General features: G+C 45.0%; 2 protein-coding genes across 7 annotated transcripts in view; one reads left to right on the top strand and one right to left on the bottom strand.

The window, feature by feature from the left end:
- The window catches only part of LOC146789753 (multidrug resistance-associated protein 1-like), a 621,679-nt gene extending 616,270 nt beyond the window's left edge, over window positions 1–5,409 (bottom strand). Inside the window, exon 1 of the mRNA XM_085632086.1 lies at window positions 4,811–5,409. Coding sequence (XP_085488212.1) covers window positions 4,811–4,852 — 42 coding nt within the window. The 5' untranslated portion in view covers window positions 4,853–5,409. The remainder of the gene's footprint in view (window positions 1–4,810) is intronic.
- The window catches only part of LOC146789752 (uncharacterized), a 273,763-nt gene that overhangs the window by 135,815 nt on the left and 115,879 nt on the right, over window positions 1–22,069 (top strand). Inside the window, exon 1 of one of the 6 annotated variants that reach the window (XR_014970156.1) lies at window positions 4,957–5,150. The exons of 3 other annotated variants lie outside the window; for them this stretch is intronic. The gene's annotated coding sequence lies outside the window, so the exon portion shown is untranslated. Of the gene's footprint in view, window positions 1–4,956; window positions 5,151–5,258; window positions 5,357–22,069 lie in introns of those variants that run through there. 2 more of the 6 variants (XM_085632090.1, XM_085632089.1) reach the window with 2 other exon arrangements.

Below are 22,069 nucleotides of genomic sequence, written 5' to 3'. Positions count from 1 at the left end.
GGCCAGCCATTGGAAAAGAGCTCCTTGTGACTTATTCGCTCTGCTTTTTCGGCCATCCCGTTTGGACGGCCTCGCCTGCTTTGCGTTCGTCGCAAAAGGTTTCTTATCTTTATGAGGCCAAACACATGGCCCCATAAAGACAAGAAACCTTTTAGCAGGCGAGAAAGCCGAGCAAATACGTCATGGCAAGCGCTTGATATATCGAGGTCGGTAAAATGATTTGGACAAAAGCGAAATTTTTGCCCAATGAAACACAAAAGTAAACACAAATAAATCTAATTAAAGTATTCGAGGGCTGTTTAAATCGTTTCAGAACGATAATTAAACATTTACGTTTTTACGAGAGATAATTGCCATGAAACAAACAAATCCTTAGAACTTTCCTCAAATTTGGTTTCATCTTCTCGCTAAACAGAACAGCAAAACGTAAACAAGCAGCCAGTATTTTCTTCCTAAGAAAGGTGCCAACCCTTGCAACCTCCACAATTACTAACTAAATTGCGCACTAAAAAGCACAATAAAAAAACAAGTTGTGTTCCCGTGCAATTTATAAGAACTATACATTGGGTGTAAAATTGCCATGCCAATCCTACATAAATTCAGACAAGTACTAATCATAGTCCAACAAACGGAACACATACAACACAGATCGACCGTTCAGATCTTTCTTCACTCCACCCGTGAGCCTCTTTGTGTCGGTCAGCCAGGGGTCCCACCCCGCTAATGTTACCCGAGAAACAACTAGATCATACTTCTAGCACGTACCTTCTTTGTTTCAACAGTTAAACGTTTCCCATTCCCTCTTACCTCTCTCTATTTTCACACAACATCCTGCCCAGCCGAGGAGGGTCGGAGACGAGGAATGGGGCAATGGCCTAAGTCCTGGGGGTTTTGATAATGTCCCTGATGCTACCGCGTGCGATGTAACAAAGAAGTGGGCACAGGGATCTTGCGACAGAGACTAAGCCGGCAGTCACTGAAGTTCCGAGGCTTCGATGTGCAGTCTCCGCTAGCGTTTTGATTCTTTTACAGACCTAATTTTATGACAGGTCTCTACGGAACAGCTTCTTCGAAACAGGTAATGACTCCAGAAGTTATATATACGGACGATGACCGAATAAAATGATTTGAAAAATGAAACACTTTGCAAGGCAGTATATAGCGAGGGGGTTCACTATTCTGAGGGTATTAGACCCACGCACAGTCAGTCGCCATTTTAGAGGGGCATCTACCCACAAAGCATCGCGGTAGCAACGAGCAATGGAGGCAAGAAAGTAGGGTCCCTCTCTCTTGCTGTTTTTGTCCTCTCGTTCTCTGTAGGTTTCGTGCAGTGGTTTCCCCTCCTCTACCTTCCCCTGTGCATTTGTTTCCTTACCACTGTACTGCTGCACCCATCGGCCCCCGTGCTGGGTTCTTCAGGCCCGGCTCCTTGACTCTGCTGCTGCATTAAGTTTCCCACATCTCAGCTCATATTTCCCCTCTCGAGAAGAAAGCTGATGGAATGGATTAATTTGCGAAAGGGCAGAATTTTAAGTGTTTAATTTATTTGCGTAGATTTAATTTGTATTTAATTATCTATGGGTTACCATCCGGCGGGAGCTCTGGCTGTGGAGCCGAAATGTGCACAGAGGGGCCATCAAAAAAAGGGGGGGTGCGATGGGGGGGGATGTGTGTGTGTGTGGTTTTATTTTTTCCGGGCTGTGTGAGGGAACTGTGAACGTGCGGCCCGTACTGAGGCGTAATATTAACCGAGGGCATGTCGGTCCGACGTGGCAGCGGAAATAAATATTTAGTGAGGGTCACACTGCCCGTGTGCTCTCGGAATCTCACCCTGAGGGCTTAGACCAGAGCCAGAGGGTAGCTCTAGCCCGAGTGCGCATTGAAGACCAGAGCGTGGAGTGGAGGGAGGATGGAGCATGGACATCTAGATGCGCCTTGCTTTGATGTCCCTCACCTGACGGGTGCATCGAGTACCATTTTCCTATGTACACAAAGGGGTTTTGCAGTGGGTGCCCAGGACAGAAGTGTGTTATGAGGGAGGGTCTAGCTTCAGTACTCGGTGAGCATTGAGGTTCAATAACACACATTAAATTCAGGAATGGGGGGCATAGTGGGTGTGTTTTTTTGGGGGGTAGAGGGTGGAGAGAGGCCATAGTGCACCATGGGTTCCAGTTGTGATGACTCTGCCCAAGGGCTGTGTTTGGGCACGGATTAGGGGTGGCTCTGCATAATAATCACGCCCTTGTGTGTCGGGTATCAATGGTATCGCTTGCGGTGACGTAACTGCGCTCAGTTAAAGGGCTCGGGTTGTGAGGTGGCGCAGTCCTAAGTTCGCACTGTGCAGAGACATCTTAAGGATTTTGGGGGCCCTGGGTCGAAAGCATTCCAGGGGACCCTATTTGGAACAGCTTTGAAATGATGAACCAGTTTCACCTCTTTCATGCCCTCTTTGATCCTCATTACATTGAAAATAAAAAAAAAATGCCTTGGGGGTTGGTGAAGCTCTTCCCCACCACCCAGGCAAACCAGCATTTGCAATGCAATAGGTCTCGCATTTACGCAAGATTGAGCTATCGACATTGCAAATGACAATGCCTTTTATTTGTTTTTAAAACTTAAATGAAAGGCAGTCATTTGCAATGTCAATAGCTCAAACTCGCGTAAATGCGAGACCTATTGCATTGCTAATGCTTGTTACAATCTGCAGTAGCTTATTAGTGAGATGAGGACAAAAAAAAAAGAAAAAGGAAAGAGGAGAGTATCTCCTTTCGTACTCTTTTTTAAATCTGGGTTCTGGGGTCTGTGTTGCATCTCCAGACCTGCCGCTTCATGACCATGCTTCCACAGATATGCAGCAAATTTTCAATACCCTGATATGCGATATAAGCAAGGCACTCAGAGCACTGGTATCACAAATCATTGCTAAGAATTTTCTATGAATGGCAGTTGAAAGGCTTCCGCTGCTGGACCAGAAATGCGGTGGCGAACTGAGCTAAAGAACGATGATGGATTCAACCCAGATCTGTGACTGGGGGGTGAGTGTCTGAAAAGTTTCAGCGCTCCGTCCATCATCTCCTTGTGTATCCATTGTGGAGAAGAACCTGATGCAAATACCAAGGGTTTAAGTTCGGACTGGCCTCTAGGCATGGCCACTGGAATTAAGTGGCTGCTGCTTTTTCACTTAATTATGAATTTACTCTGCTTGCCACGTAGCCCATCATCTGCTACATAATCTTCAGATTTTGACCAAATAAACCTTGTTTCTAGGTCAAATGGATCAAAAGTTACTAAAACTGTGTTGTAAAATGTTTCTGCACTGTAGACGGCCATTCACTTAGGTAAAGTGGTCATCTTTCATTTGCTTATGTCTGTATTTGGTTGTTAAACTGGTACTAATGATGGGAAATATTTGCCTAAACAGTATTACTATGTTTAAAAAGTATAAAATAATGAATACTATAAAAAAAAAATGTGCCACATCATGGCACATAATTTAGTCAACGCTGCAAATAATTTGGTGCTTCCCTGTCACATAATTCCAGTGGCCCTGACTCTACGGCAATAAGGCAGTGCCTGGTGTGCTGTTCTGACAGGCAGGGCCGGACTGGCTGTAGCAGGCACCGGGCAATCCCCCGGTGCGCCGCACGGGTGGGGGCCGGTTTTGAGCCCCTGGGGGCCGTTTTTGTTACAGGGCCGTTTTTGCAGCATAGCACACACAAGCCTGGGGGGGGGGGCCGGCCGAGCACTTTGCCAGGGCTGGTTTTGGTTCCCAGTCCGGCCCTGCTGACAGGTCAGTGTGTGTGTTTTTGGGCTGTTGGTGGACCGGTTTTGTAGCCTACTGGGCAGGTTTTTACTGTTGATCTGATATTTTCAGGGAAATTAACTGTAAAAACCGGCCGAGCAGACCACAAAACAGGTCCACAAACATTGCCCACAGGAAGTGCAAATCTATGCCGTCTTCCGCACATTGCAAAACACTTCTATAGCATCTGTACAACTTCGAAACTGCACCAATTTGCAAACGCGTTTTTTTTAAGCATTCTAATTCACTAATGGGTGTCACTTTTATTCTGGTTCCCGGGACTATTTTCAGTGCCAGTCCGAGCCTGAACGGGGTCCCCCTTATTTCCTTTTGAAGGAGTTGACCTCCACATCCTCTCGTCTCCATTGTTAGGGAAGAGATTGAGTCGGTAACGTCCTTCTCACTGGGGGGGGAGGAGTTAGGGGGTGGGGGGCAGCATATATTTTGGGAATCGAATAGATCTCTAAACAACATCCAAAAATCCTCCAGTTATGTTATTTTTTCCAATATAACTTATGTTGCTTTTAGTTTTACTTCAACTATGACGGCTAAAAGTTAACAGGTGATCGCCGGCATATGTCGTTTTACCTGCAGCTTTGACTCGTTGCAGGCGGGAGACACGTTCCTCATGCCAATGCAGCTACATAAAGTTACAAATTAACATGAAGCACTGGACTTCTAGGAGAACTCAGAAATCGTCAAGACTGCCTCTCTGATGGGAGAATCCCATTTATAAATTCGTTTCCCTGCTCAGTCCCACATATGACGTCTCTAAAATGCCACTGGGTAACCTGGTACCTGACTGCTCAAACACAGGTTCAAACTCGCACCCTTCTGAGCTCTCTCTCAATCTTGGCTGGTGTCAAAAGTCCCAATTACTTGTTTTCTGTTCCAAAACCATATCTCTGTTGAAGTGCAAAAATGAAAAGAAAGAGAAAACGATATTCTCCTGAACCACAAGATACATACAAACTCTAATTTCTTATCTAAACGAAGGGCAACACTTACCCATATTGCTGCAGAATCGTTGCCTCCGCAAAACCTATTCATTTTGGCATATGACAGCTCCTCGGTGCGACAGCCAGGTCAGTAAAGGCTGCCGCCTGCACTTTATGGGCGGCACTGATGCCGGGCACAGCCCATCACGGGAGGGAGGGTTTGAAGCTGGTGCCCTGCTGGGCCGGGAGGAAGGCTCGCTGCCTCGCGCTACAGCCCGTCCATCCTGGGGAAGCGAGGATAATGGACAAACAAGCCGACTCGGGGAGTATTCCCAGGCAAGGATGGAAAACAAGGTCCCCAGGTCAAGCAGAGCTCCCGGCCGCTTCCTCCTTTGTATTGTGTTCAGGAGGTGAGCGCGGCCGTTTCCTCCGAGCCCAGCGGGCGGCAGGGACATAAGCCGGGTTCAGCGGTGCCTGCAGCTCCGGGTGAGGCTGTGAACGTCGGGCGTTAAGTGCCGGCTGCCTGGGAGGGTGCGGGGCAGCTCGCGTGCCAGCCGCCGCGCTGTTTAGGATGGACGGAGTTTCTCAAGGTGCCCGGGACTCTGAGTCCACTTAGGTGAGCGCAGGTGTCCTTGTCCGGCACCCCCTGCTGTCCAACCTGCGCCTCGCGTCCAGAGTACGTACCTACACTGCCCCACCCTGGCCCGGTGCCCCAGCTGTCCAACCCGTGGCTCATGTTACGCCTTCTTTAACTTCCCTCAGACACTTGTTCTGGCGCCCTCTGCTGTCTATCCTGCTATTCATCTCAAGTCATCAGTAATTTCACTCGAATACCTGCCACCATCCACTGCTCGACAACCTGTGGCTCCTGCCGCGGCCTCTGTAACTGCAGCTCCACTCAAAGACCTCACCCCTGCCCCCTCCCGGTCTAACCGGAGGCTCATTGACGGCCCGTTTCAACGTTACTCGTTACTTGGTCTGGCGCCCTCTGCTGCTATCCGACTTGCACCTGACATATGTTCGTTTTGTATTGCATTCTCTTTATATTTCGCGGACATTGCCCAAAGGTGCTATAGAGGTTTACAGTGCAGCTGTGCAGGTGGGACAGCCAACAAATTAACATGGTGTCCCCGAGCCAAAGCCTGGCTCGGATCTTCAAGTCCGTGCACCAGCAAGCGCTGACAAGGATTGCTATATAACTCATATAACAAACATTACACAAAATACGATAAACTCTATTCTATTCTGTGAGTCTCGAATCGCGCATTGCTTCTGGAAGGCCGCCCAGCGCTAGAACAGTCATCATTGCTACCAGCTGGCAAAGATGTTTTAAGTCCTGGGCAAAGGGGGCTCTGGCCCAGGGCACCAGCCTTTCAGTGGGGCCCCCTGATAGAGCCAGCTCTGTTCTGCAGAGAGTCTTGCCCTGATGACCTTGAATAGTTCTTAAACATATTGTTTTCAATACCATTGTCCTTTGATTTATTTTATTGTGGGTGATGCGTGAGAGGCTATTATAGACATTTTGTAAAGAAATGTTTTGTTTATGATTCAATCAACAGCCATAAAACAGTTCTTTTAGATCAAAACAGTACCTCACATATGAGAAATGGGAGTGTGTCACAGAGATTATTTTCAGTAATATTAGTGAGCTACAATATTGAAAATGCACGTCACCATCCCTGAAAATTAGATATAAACACATTTAGAATTTGGACCAGTGTGCCTGTGCACTATCAGTGACCTGGCCAAAGACAGCATGAAAGAGCTGAAACTGGATCATAAATCTGGAGCTGTTCCGAACAAGGCTCCCCAAAATAACTTTGGCCCAGGGCCCCCAAAATATTTAAGATGTCCCTGCCAGCTCGCCAGCAAGAGCTATTTATTGTAAAGCCAGGTTTTCAAGGCCTTACGAAAAGAAAGCTCGTTAGAAAGCTGGCATAGTTCAAGGGGGAGAGTGTTCCAAAGTTTGGGGGCCTGAGGAGAAAAAGAGCGGCCACTCCTACAAGATCTGCTAAACTTAGGAACCTGTAGCAGGTGAGTTGAGGAAGATCTCATTGACCTTCCAGGAATGAAAGGAGTTGCTAGGGACCCTAGCAAAGCAGGAGCTCCCTTTTGGAGTGATCTATGCAAAATGCATAGGGCCTTAAATTGAACCCCCTGCTCCACTGGGAGCCAGTGAAGATCCTTCAAAGTCTTTTTTGAGGATTTATGTCTGGGGAGATTTATCAGAAGCCGTTCGTCAGCATTCTGCGTTGTCTGTAACCTTTTTGTTACATATCGAGGTGACCCAAGGTACACAAATATTGCCATAATCAAGGCATGAGATAATGACAGCCTCGACAATTAGTCTTCTGTCTAAGAAAGGGAAACGATTTAAGAACTTTCTTAGCAGTCTCAGAACACCAAAGCAATTGGCTGCATGTTTTTTTTTAGCTTGGTGCTCTATAGTAAGACTGAAGTCTAGCCACATTCCAAGGCTCTTTATCACCACTTTAGGGCTGGAGAGTCTTTCCAATCAGGTGCAGGACTTAGGACTTTCTTAATGAAGTTATTGCCAAATAGTATAACCTCAGTTTTGTTCTCATTGAGCTTCAATTTGCAGTTGGCCATCCAGCTGGCCACCTCGTGAAGACATGTGGCCAGACTGCGGTAATTGGAGCTGGGATTGGGAGAAATAGATATCGCCACCTGGGTATCATCAGCATAGGAGACCAGTGACAACCCAAAAGAGTTAACAATTTCAGCCAAGGGTTAGATATAAAGATGAAAAGAGTAGGGCTCAGGGAAGACCTCTGCAGCACCCCACAGCTCAGGGAAAGACTGTAAGACTACCAGGAATGATCAAGCGCCTGGAATGTTCTATTTTTCATGGAGGAAGAGAGCCATTTCAAGGCATGACCGGCGACACCCACTTTTGATATCCTGTGGATAAGTGTGGCATGATCCACCATGTCGAAGGTCGCGCTTAGGTCTAATAGGATAGAGGCTGCTGACCCTTCTTTGTCCAGCAAGGATCTTGGTTCCTCGACCACAGCCAGCTGTGTTGTGCTGTGCCCTAAACCCCATTTGTGTGGGGTAAAGGATTTCGTTGGACTCAAGGAAGGTAGAGAGATGTTTGTTCACATGCTTCTCCAGGAGCTTCAAATAACCTGGCAACAAAGAGATTGGCCTACAGTTGATCAGGCAACGGGGATCTAACCCTGACTTTTTAAAGAGGGGATTCGCCACCACATGCTTCCTTGCAGAGGGACCTGCCCACTAGTAAGGGAGAGATGCAGCAAATCCATCAGAGTGGGAGCAATGCTGTTGAACCCTTGACGCAGGATATGAAGGGGAGCAGGGTCCAGGGTGGGACCTGATGTTACAAACCTCCTAAAGGCAGTAAAAAGACTTACAGTGAGGTTGGGAAAGGCGAGAAAATCCCTCAGACTGCGCTGGACGGGTCTCACTTTCAGAGGGCTCCTCAATGACTGGACCATCGGAAAAAGCAGAATAGATGACCAATATATTTTGATGAAAGAAGAGAGCCAGGTCATTGCTACGCTGCACTGAGGCTTCTGGCACAGAACCAGCAGACTTGGGCTCCGTGATGTCCTTAAGGATCCCAAAGGTTTCCTTGGGGCAGTTGACGGATTGCTCAATGTTGGTGGAAAAATAAGTGGATTGAGAATCTTTAATATTCCCATGATAGCACCTAATTGCACTCCTATACTAAGCTTTGCTAACTTCATCATAGGACTTACTCCAACATCTTTCCAGACGTTTGAAGTCCTTTTTCAAAGCAAGTAGGATAGCATTTACCAATGGGTATTTTCTTTCCCGCTGGATTGTCCTATACCACCTTGCAGGTAAAACATGTCCAATGAATCGATAACCCATTCATTGAAACTGCAAGTGGACGAAGTGACATTGTCTGTCAGCTCAGGACTTATTGTCTGCAGGACAACTGACCAGTCCTCTGAATTTAACATAGAACAATGTCGTTGCAACCATCTGACCGGAGGTACCACGGTGGGGGAAGAGAGTACAGATAAAATAAATGGAAGCAAAACATGGTCTGACCATGTTAGAGGGATAGGGCTCAGCACCTGAAGATTAGTAGATATTACTAAATACTAAGTCAATGGGGTGACCATTTTTATGAGTTGGCCCTTATATTAGTTGAAGCAATTGTAGAGATGCAAAGCTTGGAGCAGGTTTATAGAGGCAGCATTATTGGGATCATCCAGGTGTAAGTTAAAATCGTCAAGTACGGTGAAATTAGCCCTATTTACAGCTAAACCCACAACCTTGTTGGGGAGAGCCAGCAGGAAATGGGCCTGGCGGTCTGTGCATCAGAACATCAGAGAAAGTTAAAGTAGGACAGATTGTCAGAGTACAGAGAATACTTTCACGATTTTCAATCTGAAAGTGAGAGAATGTGCCCTTTAACACCGCCCTGTAAATAATGGCAATCCCACCCCCTCTTTTTCTTGACCAGTGTCGCCTAGTGATACAGTAGTCTGGAGGTAATGCTTGGACTTCATCGGGAGCAGAGTTGTCGTGTAGGCCAGTCTCGGTGAGGATAAGTACATCAGGTGCTGATTCCATTAAAAGACAACAAATATCTAATTTGTGAGCGGCCATAGAACGACAATTGAACACACACATACGCCAAGCTGTGAATGTAGAGGTGACATGTGGCTGATTTAGGTTGTGTTGGGGCTGAAAGCAACAATTATCACAGGTTAGTAAAAGATGGTTAGGGTCGATCGAATGAAGACAGGAATCAGCTGCAGAGGTTTGAAGTGCATACAGTTGACTGGCAGTGTAACATACCATATTTTGAGTTGAATGGGCAGAGTCCCTGGCCACTCGTCCCAGAAGGGCGCTGATGGGCTTGCCTTTGGTGCGCCAACGGTGCATCCGCGCTGCATCCTTCAGTTATGGAGGACCAGCATTAAAAGTCCGCGTAAAAAATCAAAGTGCTGGCAGAAATGTGTCCAAAAAGCACAAAGTGCACATACATATAAAAATTCCCCCTTATCGCTGTGCAGCCCCCAACAGATAAGGGAAGATTTCCATCAGCCAACAATTAAAAGAAGATCACAAGTATCACAGTCATTATTTAAAAGGTATCTAAAAACAGTCTAAACCAATCACGATGAGCCCCGGTATGCCACCTGTTCTGACCTCGCACCCACGCTGCGTCCTTTATTTATTGAGGACCAGCGGGAACACAAGTAAATAAAAATTCCCCCTAGTCACTGTGCCGCTCGCAGAGGAGTAATTGACCCGTGTTGCCTGCAGCTACTGGAGCCCCGTAGGGCATTGGCCTCACTTAACCTGTGTCCAGGGAGCCCCGTTGGGCATTGGAAGTTGATCGGTGAGCCGCTGTACAGGAGGACGGGACTGCGAGGACCAGCAGGCTGTGCGTGTTCCATCCAGCACACCTGCCGCCTCTTCCCGTGACTCCGCCCCCTCTATCTACAGCCAGTATAAGACCTGAAGGTATTACGCGTCAGCGGGACGCGTTTGCGGGACATCACCCGGGACAGAGCCCGGACTAAGGGCGGACCCTCTGAGACCCTCCGAGGCCGATCGAGGCTGGGCTGGGCCAGGAGTGACTCCGCTGCATTGTGGTAATTGGGAGTTTCTTCATTTTCTTTCAAAAATTGCCATGGATTCTAGTGTGAATGTTATGCCTGGGGAGAAACCAAGGCCAGTGGTAAATGGCCCCCTTGACAGTTATTTTAAAAAATCCTACGTAACGGATAAGGAGCTGGACACTACCCTGGAGGAGCGTAGACTAGAACGTCGTCGCTCAATTGAAAACATGAAACGTAGAGCTCCAGAGGTTGTCTCCCCAAACATTCCTGCTGTCGATAGTGGTAGTAATGGTGTAAACGACACCCCCCTCTCGCAAGAGGGTGTTCCGCTATTGTTACGTGACTGTTCGCCCTCAAACTGTGTCCCTAGTGTTCAGGTTATCAGCGACTCTCTCCCCCCACATGCCACAAGTCATTCTAAAATTTTCAATACGCGCCTTGTGGGACGGGGGGTAGGAAAAAAGGCTAAGAATCTGAACAAGGGGATTATTCACGGCCCTCCTCCCAGAAAAAAAAAAGGCGTAGGGTGGGGGTGATCAATGGGCCCAGGACACTGCATTCAGAATTTGGCCACTATCCTTCTAATGGGTCTGTTTCGGGGTTATTAATTGGGCCAGATCATAGCCAGACGACGGCCATTAGTACAAGTTCAACGGCTGTGAACCCTGTTGTGACCCCCTTAGAGCCTGCTCTACCAACTGTAGTTATCCCACAGGTGCCTATTCCCACAGATTTTTTACCCCAACTGGGGGACATGATTAGCATTCTCCTTTTACCCATTACTGACATCTTAAGGAAGTTGGAGTATAGGCTAGCGAACATCGAATCTACAATGAGAAATATGGCCGTTGTAGGTAAGGTTACAAAGGATGGTACTAGTAAACAGGCTGGAGCTCCCCCTATAAATCCACCTAGGGAACCTCCTGATCTTAGTAGGAACGTAATGCAGACTGCGGCCCACCTAGTTCCGGATCAGGGCAGAAATGAACCTTTGTTGCCGAAGGAACATTTAGTTAGCAAGCCCGTCATGGAGTTGGTGGAGGAAGCCAGTATTGCCCCAGTAGGGAGCACCGTCCAGGCGCAGGGTAACCCTAGGTGGGAGGGGGCCCCTGGGATTCATGGTCTTCGGGTTGATTTACCCCCAGAAGCCGCACCCTTAGTGGTGGTGTTGACTGGGGTTCCTGTTTTAACTGATAATAAGAGTGAGGATTACGCCCAGCTTAAAAATAAAACTATCCACTGGTTAAGAACATATAGACCCATAAATAGGAAAGTAAATGGTGAGATATTACATGTTAGACGTCTCCCATGGCTTGGTGGAAGGAATAAAGACGTGGATGGAGATATAGTTCTGATCAATTTCAGAGACCCAGAAGCGGTAGCTTCTATATTGAACTGGCCCCTGGGCAACGGTAATAGCCAAATTCGCCCTCGATCTTTGACCTATTTCTATCCTAGGTCCTTGGTTTTCCCCACATCCTATGTAAGGAAAAATCGCTCAGTCTACACTAATGACCCCACTGCCCTTTATGCACCAAATCAGCGAATCGATCACCAAGGTTGGAATATGGTCCCCCTTAGCGGCCCCAGGAATAACAACATTCGGAGAATGGAGCACCTGAGGCCTTTTACACCTTTAGAATTAGGGAACAGGTTTGATGTTTTTTCCAGCATGGATGATTGTGATTGAAAATTACAGTTTGGGCAGGGGAAGCGGGAGAGTCCAATTGGAGGTGGAGTTGTGGGGAACGTTACTGTGTTACCCAATGTGGTTGATGACCCTCAAAGCAGTGATGGGCTTCTCCAGGATGCGGAAAACATTACTCTAAGAACTTCTAATGTGTCAGATACCACCATATGTACTGCCGAAAAATGTATGATCAATCCAACAATATCATCGGCCACAATAGTTACCAACCCATCCCATGTAGCCTTAGAAGAGAACCTAAGGGCTATTACATGGAATATAGCTGGGCTAGCTTCTAAGGTAAACACCCCCATATGGGCTGATTTTATTAAACAAGGTTACGATATTATTTGCCTGCAAGAAACTTGGGATAGGGCTGAAGTACATGTTGAGGGCTATACTTCCTTTAACGTGCAGGCTGTGGCATCCCAAGCTGGTCGAGCCAAGGGCGGACTCGTGACCCTGATATCCACTGCACTGACTGAGTTCTGTGCTAGTGATCATGTAGTTCTAGGTGAACATGCCTCGGTTCTGCGTATGGTTCATAGCGGTTGCAGAGACTTAATAATAGTGAACTTTTATAACAACATTGCCGGGCACAAACAGGGAAAGTTTATTTCTGACATAGAGCAGGCCATTGATGCCTTTTTATTGAGTACACCCAAACCTGCAGCCATCATATGGGTGGGAGATTTTAACATTAAATCATGTACCTATGCACTCAAGGGGGCTTGTGGCCATAGGGAGGAGTACTCGGGAAGGGAAACAACATGTGTATATAATCATTTCCCGCATAACAACTATGGTAGTGCTCTGAATAACCTATTGGCCAAATATGACCTGGACCTCCTAGAGTGTGATAAGAACAAAAACAATGTTAGATGTCCGACATTCCACGGGAGGAACAGTCAATCATTTATTGATCATATTATGATATCTTGCTCTGTAGCTTATATCAATGTTTGGGTGATTGAACAAAAGGTCAGTGATCACAACAGTGTAACCGTTGAACTATTGGGTTGGGGAATCAAAAGGAATACCTTTGGTAAACCAATTCAGGACATTGTTGCAGTAAGACCGAATGGGATGAGAGTGAAATGGATAAAAGTTGACCCTACTAAACTTGTTGCCAATGTGATCACAAACTGTTGTGGTGAGGTTGAGTATTGCTTATTGCTGGACCCATGCCCACGAATTCTGCTATCCAAATTCCTAACTATTACAAAAACCATTGAGAAATCCCTGACACACAAACCTCGGAAATCAAGGAAAGTTAAGGCGGTGTGGTTCGATGACCATTGTGCGCAGTCATTAAAAAGGTTAAAAATTTCACTTGATGCCACACCAAGAGACGTTTGTAAGATCAGGGAAGAGCGCCTTAACTATAAAACTGCACTCTCCATTAGGAAGAAGGAATTGCAGGATGCGGCATGGGAAAAATTAGATCTGGCTGCAGATACCAAAGATCATAAACTTTTTTGGGACACCGTAAATAGTCCATTCTTGAAGAACGACAATGTCCCTGAACTAACCTCGCATGTCAGCTGTCAGGCCTGGATAGCTCACTTCACTGGGATTTTTAATTCTGATTTTACTACTGTTTTTAATTCTAATGTTTTAACTGATACTCCAACCTGTTTTAAATGGGAGAAATTATTGTTCTCGGTGACACTAAGCGAGGTGATTGTGGCAATTGAAAAGAGTAAGGGGGGGAAAGCCCCGGGTCCAGATGGGGTCCCCGTGGACTTTTTCAAATCTGAGATTGTTTTATGGGCCCCCATTTTAACCCGTTATTTTAATGCTGCAATCGAGGACGAGTTACCAACCTCATGGGGTCAATCCATCTTAGTACCACTTTTTAAAAAGGGTTCTAGGGCTGAAGCACGAAATTATCGCCCAATTTCACTTTTAGACTCGTCGTTAAAGATTTTGAGTCGTATACTTCTGGTGAGACTAGAGACCTGGGCCGAGGACAATAATGTTCTTTCGCCTATTCAGTTTGGGTTCCGAAGGGGTCTAGGAACTATGGAGCAGTGCGTGAACCTTGAACTTATCATCGGCAAGTACACTAAAGCCAAGGAGGGGAATTTGTTTATGTGCTTTGCCGATCTAAGTTCTGCTTTTGATTTAGTGGAACACGCACTGCTCTGGCCAGTACTACTTGACATGGGCGCACCACCTGAAATCATCCACCTCTTGGCTAGAATGTATAGTAATCTTTCAAGTAAGGTTAGATTCGGAACAAATGGTGAATGCACCCCCCTTTTTAAAATTGGTAGAGGGATCCGACAAGGGTGTGTGCTTGCTCCCCTTTTATTCTCCCTTTTTATAAATCAGGTTGATCGATTTTTACAAGAATTTTATGCTGATGCTCCCATCATCAATGGTAAGCAAATACCCGTCCTATTATATGCGGACGACGCGGTCCTGATTTCCAGGACCGCGAATGGGTTGCAAAAGTTAATCGAGAAGTTTCATATTTTTATTCAGGGCAGGAAGCTTAAAATTAACAAGGGTAAGACTATGACTATGACCTGTGGTAAGAAAATAAAGAAAAACAAGTCATTCTTTTTAGATGGGGATAAACTTGAGGCAGTTCGACATTTCTGCTACTTAGGTATCACCTTTTCAGGTGATGGGAGATGGGTAAACGAGCAATCCTGTGTTGGTATGAAGATGACCAGAAATACAAATTGCATCTTCAGATTCGCCTCGAAATTGGGGGGTCGTAGAATCCGAGAGATGATTTCCATCTATAATTCAAGGTGCATGTCCTCTGTTTTGTATGGAGCAGGGATATGGGGATATAATCGCCAGATTGCGCTGTCCATCCAGCAAGAGGAAAACAAGTACTTGAAACGACTATTATGCCTTCCCGCTTCTGCCTCAAACGAGATTACCCACAGAGAGCTAGGCATAAATTATGTCACAGATCTGATTGCATTGCGTCCCTTGTCCCTATGGCGGTCCATATGGGCCAAAGAAGAAACTAGGTTTACCCAGGAAGTAATTTTGGACTGTATCCAATTAGATCGGCATTCGAAAATCCCCTGGTTAGAACATATTCACTCCTGGTATAAGATTCTCTTTGGCCAGGATATTTTTAAAGATATTTTAACAACATCGGTTTTAACAAAGCGTAACCTTAAAACCACTTACTTGGACCATACAAAAGGGACCAGAACGAAGGAGTATGCAATGCAAAGTACGTTCAAATTATATTTGGAGTATAACCTTAGTACAAGATTCCCACCTTATCTTACATTTGTTAGTATTAATTCTCATCGCTTCGTTCTAGCACGCCTGAGGTTGGGAATAGTCCACCATTTGGTGGCTTTCCCAACCGTAAAAAAACCCGGGTTATGTCTGTGCCCATGCGATGGGAAATCTAAACAGAGCATCTGCCACTTTTTACTCTTTTGTAATTTTTATTCTGGTTTTAGAAAGTTTTATTTGAAGCAATTATTTTTAGAATATAAGACATACAATACAAGAGCCGCAATACAATTGTTGTTTGATTTGGCTTCCCCAAATGTGTGCTATCGCGTGGCCACCTACATTTTAAAATGCACCTGGCACAGGAAATCAATTATTATATGATTCCCTCCTTCCGTTATCCCCGTTCACCCCGTTGGCTATTATATTTTATGACTATTGGTGATTTACTGTTAAGTTACATTGTTTGTTGTGTATTTATTTTTGTACTGACATTTGCACAAACTTTTATTACAAACAAACTGCTGCTAAAATGTCTAAATTGAATTAACTCCCCCCTTAACAACCATTACTAAAATGTACTTAATGATTACATTTAATTCTGTATTCAATGTGATATACTTTATTGATTTAACAATATTGGCATGGATAGTGATGTAATTTTAAATGTTTTTTTATTTTATTTTCATAAATTTGATTCTTTATTGTTTTGATGTATGTTGCTATATGGTTGTACTCGTACATACCGAATAAAGCATTTTTGAGTGAGAGTGAGTTGAATGGGCAGAGTCCCTGGCCACTCGTCCCAGAAGGGCGCTGATGGGCTTGCCTTTGGTGCGCCAACGGTGCATCCGCGCTGCATCCTTCAGTTATGGAGGACCAGCATTAAAAGTGCGCGTAAAAAATCAAAGTGCTGGCAGAAATGTGTCCAAAAAGCACAAAGTGCACATACATATAAAAATTCCCCCTTATCGCTGTGCAGCCCCCAACAGATAAGGGAAGATTTCCATCAGCCAACAATTAAAAGAAGATCACAAGTATCACAGTCATTATTTAAAAGGTATCTAAAAACAGTCTAAACCAATCACGATGAGCCCCGGTATGCCACCTGTTCTGACCTCGCACCCACGCTGCGTCCTTTATTTATTGAGGACCAGCGGGAACACAAGTAAATAAAAATTCCCCCTAGTCACTGTGCAGCTCCCAACAGTTATAGAAATATTTCCAGCAGCCAACAATTTAAAAAAGATCACAAGTATCACAGTTTAAAAAAAACGGTATCTAAAAACAGTCTAACACAATCTCCATCACGCCCCCGAATTGCTACCTGTTCTGAAAGCAAGTCAGCGCTGAATTCAACTAGCCAGAACACTAGTGCAAGCCAGAACCAAAATGGTGGCAAAAAAGTATCCAAAAAGTGCACTAAGTGCGTGTGTATTTAAAAATTTCCCCTTGTTATGGGAAGACTTCCAGCAGCTAACAATTTAAACAAGCATTTGCAATGCAATAGGTCTCGCAGTTACGAGAGTTTCAGCTATTGGCATTGTAAATAACAATGCCTGTTATTTATGTTTTTTTTTTAAAAACCAAAAATAAACGGCATTATTATTTGCAATGTCAATAGCTCAAACTCGCGTTAATGCAAGACTTTTTGCATTGCAAATGCTTGTTTATTTACGGTAGTTGCCACTGAATTAAAATTGAGGTCAAATAATTCATGGTGTGCACATTGAAGGGAGCATGAGGAGTGCATGGGTGCAGGTATAACCAGCAGCAAGAAGGAACTCGTGGTCCAGCTGTATACAATGTTAGTGAGGCTTCACCTGGACTACTCAATTAGAGGACAGAGGTCTGTCTGATGCGAGGACCCGACATTCTATATCCTTGCTGGTACTGGTGAGGCTCATGAGACTGAACAGACACAGATATTTTAATTAAAAGCATACTGACCTAAAGAGGAACTGAAGCCAAGTATGAAAAACACGTGTGACAACAGGCGAAGTTCAGTGAGGAAAGGAGAAAGACGGCCGAAGGTGAAGCCCCTCTGCCAGCACAGTGTCCTCGAGGACACTACAGGATGGCGGCACAAGATATGGCCCGACCTACGGCAAGCCAGAGGTGGGCCAGCAGCAGAAGAAAGAAGCTCGACTCTGCCCGACCTCTGGCAAGCCAGAGGTTGGTCAGCAGCAGCAGCAGCAGCAAGAAGCTTGACTCTGGGAAAATCGAGAGCGGGATGTGAGCAACAAAGAAGATTGGTGGGATTATATTTACATAAGGCAGAGTGAAGTTCCCTCCTAATTCTGATTTATAAACATATATTCCCAGCATAGGTTTTATTTTAAATGCAGTGTTACGATGCATGAGCGCCAAACATTGGTTGATTGAGTCTTGGTGTCACGAACAACTGCGTAAGATCCTGATGGGTGCTGCACAGTTGATGAGGCGAGAAATACGCCACTGCTAAGAATAAAGCTCTAGAAAGACCTTGAAAACAGAGGTGCCCGAGTCAGCACAGGTGACTTTCCCACACTGTTAGATCTCTGGGCACCGTCGACTAAGGGGGACATTCAGGTGCTGCTGCAGGATTTTATGAAAGACATCTCTGCTTGCTCCAAACAAGACAAGCCCGGCGGAGCATGGCGCGCGCGCTTGGCGGGGGCGGGGGAGCGCATTCCAGGCAGGGGAGCGGACCCTTTGAAGTAGGATGCCAAACGGATTGCATGGCAGCATGATGCACGTGATTGTGCGCGTGCTCGCCATGCAATCCGCTCTTAAGTTAGGAGAGTTCACAAACTCACAGGGCATTCTAGCCTTGAAAGTACCACTTCTGTCCACTTTTAGGCCCTGTGCGTATATTTGGTCATATGAAAATCTCTGTGAGAGTAAATCATTTTATGAAAGCCAAACCAAGATTTGCACATGTGAGCTAAACTTACACTTGTAAATGCTTTGCGAATAGCGCCTATACTAATTTGACTCTCAAAAGACTTTGCAGAGGTCATCTATTAGAAAAATACAAATGTCCAGACATTAATCTAGTGCTTTTTATATGCTCATCATTATGGCAAACCTGAGTACTGGCAGGCAGTGAGATGAAGTGATATGTCCAGGAATTAACAGCGTGATTATGTGAAAAAAGTCAGTATTTAAAAGGTCATCAGTTGGCAACACAGGCACTATACCACAAGTGTAATCTGTGTTTATTCCCAAGGCAAGCTGCAACCTGCTTTAATGTTTCTATGTTTTAAAGCTTATTTAATTGTCTCTTTTTATCGGCCTGCAGTTATTGGCAATTTGTGAAAGCCTACAGACTAAAGCCCCATGGGTCACAGTAATTACCCAGTGTGGGACCCCTGATTCCAATAATCATTCAGTGGGTGTCCCGGAGTTCCAGTAATTAAGTGGGGGGTCTACACAAGACAAAAGGTTAATAACCGCTGCCTTATAGTGTAGCATTCAACCTGACAGTTAATGGTGTTTGCTGTTGGTCGGGTATGGAGCGCTAAAGATTCACTTCAATAGTACGTTCAAGGTTCATTATTGGAAGAACACGGTCCAGGAAGAAATATAGTGTTATGTTGTGAAACTATCTTTGATCACAAGAGGGCAATGTTGTACTTGTATTTATACAGAAATACGACTTCTTGCGAAAATATTTAGTTCGAGTTTAAAAAGCTCGAGCTTAGATTTCTGTGGCACAAAGTTAAACAACACTGGCAAAAATGCAAGCAGGAAGTGGGAAAGGGAGGGGGTGGCAAATGGTGTGCACTTTCACGGCCGCTTTGATGTCCTCAGTGGCCGCGCGGCTTACTGAGGACATCAAAGCGGCCGTGATCAGGCAGGCTGCCAAATGGTGCGCGCGCCCGGCGCACATGCACTGTATTTGGAGGCCTGAAAAGCACTAGTTTGCACTTCCAGATCCCACTTTTACAAAAGCTCTCGCGAGAGCAGCGCTAAAGCGCTGGCTCAGGCGAGACCTAAAAAGAGCACAATTTCACAGTTTTGTTTTCTAAAGGTATCTACAGTCTAAAACAATCTCGGTCACGTCCAGTAAGCTACCTGTTCTCTCTTCAAATACAAAAAAGTATATTTCTTTAACATGTGGAAGCGTTCACATTAATATGTCACACTCACATTATAGCATTGAACTGAGAAGTTCTTTTTAAAAGTAATTGTCTTTAAACATGAACATTTAGTGAACTAGGACGCAGGGCAGTTGTCAAGTAAACCCTGTACCTGTCCCAGATTATTATAGAGCAGCATTATAGTCTATTAAATCAAACATAATAGGTTTGTGTTCCACTGGTATTTTGAACTCACATTTTTTAAAGTGCTTTCAGGGATAATGAAGAAAAAAGAGTTTTGGTGAAATGCAATATTTGCCTAAGATCACACAATTTAAGTGGGTAACCTGCAATTTTTTCCTGTTTTCTGGTCTCTCTTTGTACAAATCAGCTAATAAATGAGTATCTCTATGCCATCACCTTTTTTTTTATACAGCGCAAACTCGACCCAGGGTTATAACCAGGCCCAAGTGGTGCAGGGGGGGGGCCCCAACACTTCAAGGGGGCCCCCTGTGTAGCCGTAAGCCTATGAATATCTCTAAGTTGTAGGGGACTTAGGAGCCGCCCAGCACATTTGTAAGGGGGCCCCTTCATTTTGGTTTACACCGTTGACTCAACCTGTTGATATTTTAGCGTTTTACGTGCGCAGCAATTACATTGCACAAGGTAACATTCATTTTTTGGGGGGGGGACAGCAGATTGAGTGATTTGCCTAGAATCACAGGATGTTGAGCCTATGTTGAGACTCAAACCTGGCTCCCCAGTTCTAAAGTCGGCAGCTCTGTTCTTAAGGTCCCACTCTGAGCAGAGGGAGGGAGGGAGGCAGGCAGGCAGGTAGAAGCCACTTGAAGCTCGGCTCATTATGGGCTTGAGGTTCCATTAGCAGATTCGAGCTGAGCCAGAACCAGTATTCAAGCTCGAGCCTGGCTCGAGCTTTTAGTGGCTTGCCCACCCCTACTTTAGAGTACACATATGTTATTACATGGATAGTTACAGAGGATTCACAATTACCAAACATAGTTACATAAGGTCAACAATTACAAAGTGGAAAATAATTTCAGAGAGGAAAAAACTAAATTCATATGGTCCGGTGCCAGCTGCTGGCTAATCCGAGGCTCATGTCACGTCCTCCTTAACTTCACTCAGACACTGGGCCCAGTGCCCTCTGCCGTCCAATCCATGGCTCATGTTATGCCCTTTTTAACTTCCTCCAGACACTTGGACTGACGCCCCCGTTGTCCAACCTACTATGCATCTCACCTCATCTGTAACTTCACTCAAACATCTGGCCCACCAATCCCTGTTGTTCCACCTGGGGCTCATGTCACGTCATCTGCAACTTCAACTTCACTCAAAGCCCTCACCCAGACACACCCGCGGTCAAACCTGAAACTCATATAATGTCCTCTGTAACGTCACCTGGTCTGCTTCTGCTGTCCAACTTGCCCCTGACATATGCCTATTTTTTTATTGCATTTTTTATATAGTGGGGGCATTACCCAAAGGAGTTAGAGCACTTTACAGTACAAGTGGGAGAGTCACCAAATTAACAGGGCGAACCAAGCCAGAGGCAAGCCTATGGTCTGGCTCAGTTCTCAGTGCACAAGCCAAGCCCTGAAAAGGTTTGCTATAAAAGTTTGCATATCTTGGCCTGCCACTTCCTCTGACTAACTTATTGGCTAGAAGAGTGGTTCTTGACCTTTTGACTTCTGTAAACCCCCGCTTAATCATTATTGGAATCTGGGGACTCACCCCCCCCCCACTAAATCAATATTAGAATCCAGAGACTCTCACTTACTCAATACAGGATGCCGGGGACCCCCAGCCTCAATCCGATTTAGATGATTTGAACCTCAAAACAATACAAATACATAAATAACTAAATATTTTATTTAATTCAGTAACAAGAAAAGTTGGAGCTTTTCTAAATTTAATTGAGGCCACCCATGGTCCGCACTATATTCAGGTTGATGCTCTTTCACTGTTCTCACAAATCAGTCTCTCAATACCAAATTCATTTTTAGCCTCAAATTTCAAATTCCTTCCCATTTACATAAATTTCCAATTTTACATTTTGCTTCTTTATTTATATAAATTTTATTAGTCTGTTATATAATTTAATTTTCTATGGAGTTCTAGGCCCTCTGAGTAGTCTTGGCGGACCACCAGGGGTCCCTAGACCACAAGTTAAGAAACTTAGAGCTAAAAGATAAACAAAATTGATGAGTCAGTCTCATGCCTCACCACTGTTTATCTCATGTAAAGAAATATTATAACTTGGTCCTCCTGCTCCTGACTGCTGCCTTGTTGTTAGGACCCAAGTTCCTTTATGGTCGTTTCTGGATTACTTCCCTGCTGATGCTCCTGCCTTCCTCCAGCTGTTGTGGATTTCAGTTTTTATATTTTCATTGTCTTTGTTTACAGCTGTTATTCTTTTTTACCACATTTCAAATGTTGCTATTAACCACTGTATATTCTGTTACTTTTCATGTAAAACAGGTGTTCTTTGTCCTGGACTGTGTCTGAGGCTTTGGCTCTTAAATAACTCTAGATTTAGGGTTAGGATCACTTTCCTAGGGACTGGATAATGTTTCTCTACTAATTTCTAGCATGTGTTTCATTTTTAGTTTAGTTATCTCTCGAATTATGTTACAGCAAAGTGTGATAGCAATGAATCAATATCAAGAAATCCTTTCCAAACTTTATTTTGTCTGACCTCATTTAACATTCCCAAATGTGTCATTCAGCATGATATTTCTGAACAGGTGATAACC

Source organism: Triturus cristatus, chromosome 10 (genome assembly GCF_964204655.1).
Source record: "Triturus cristatus chromosome 10, aTriCri1.1, whole genome shotgun sequence".
Classification (NCBI taxonomy): domain Eukaryota; kingdom Metazoa; phylum Chordata; class Amphibia; order Caudata; family Salamandridae; genus Triturus; species Triturus cristatus.
This window is presented reverse-complemented; position numbering and strand designations above follow the sequence as displayed.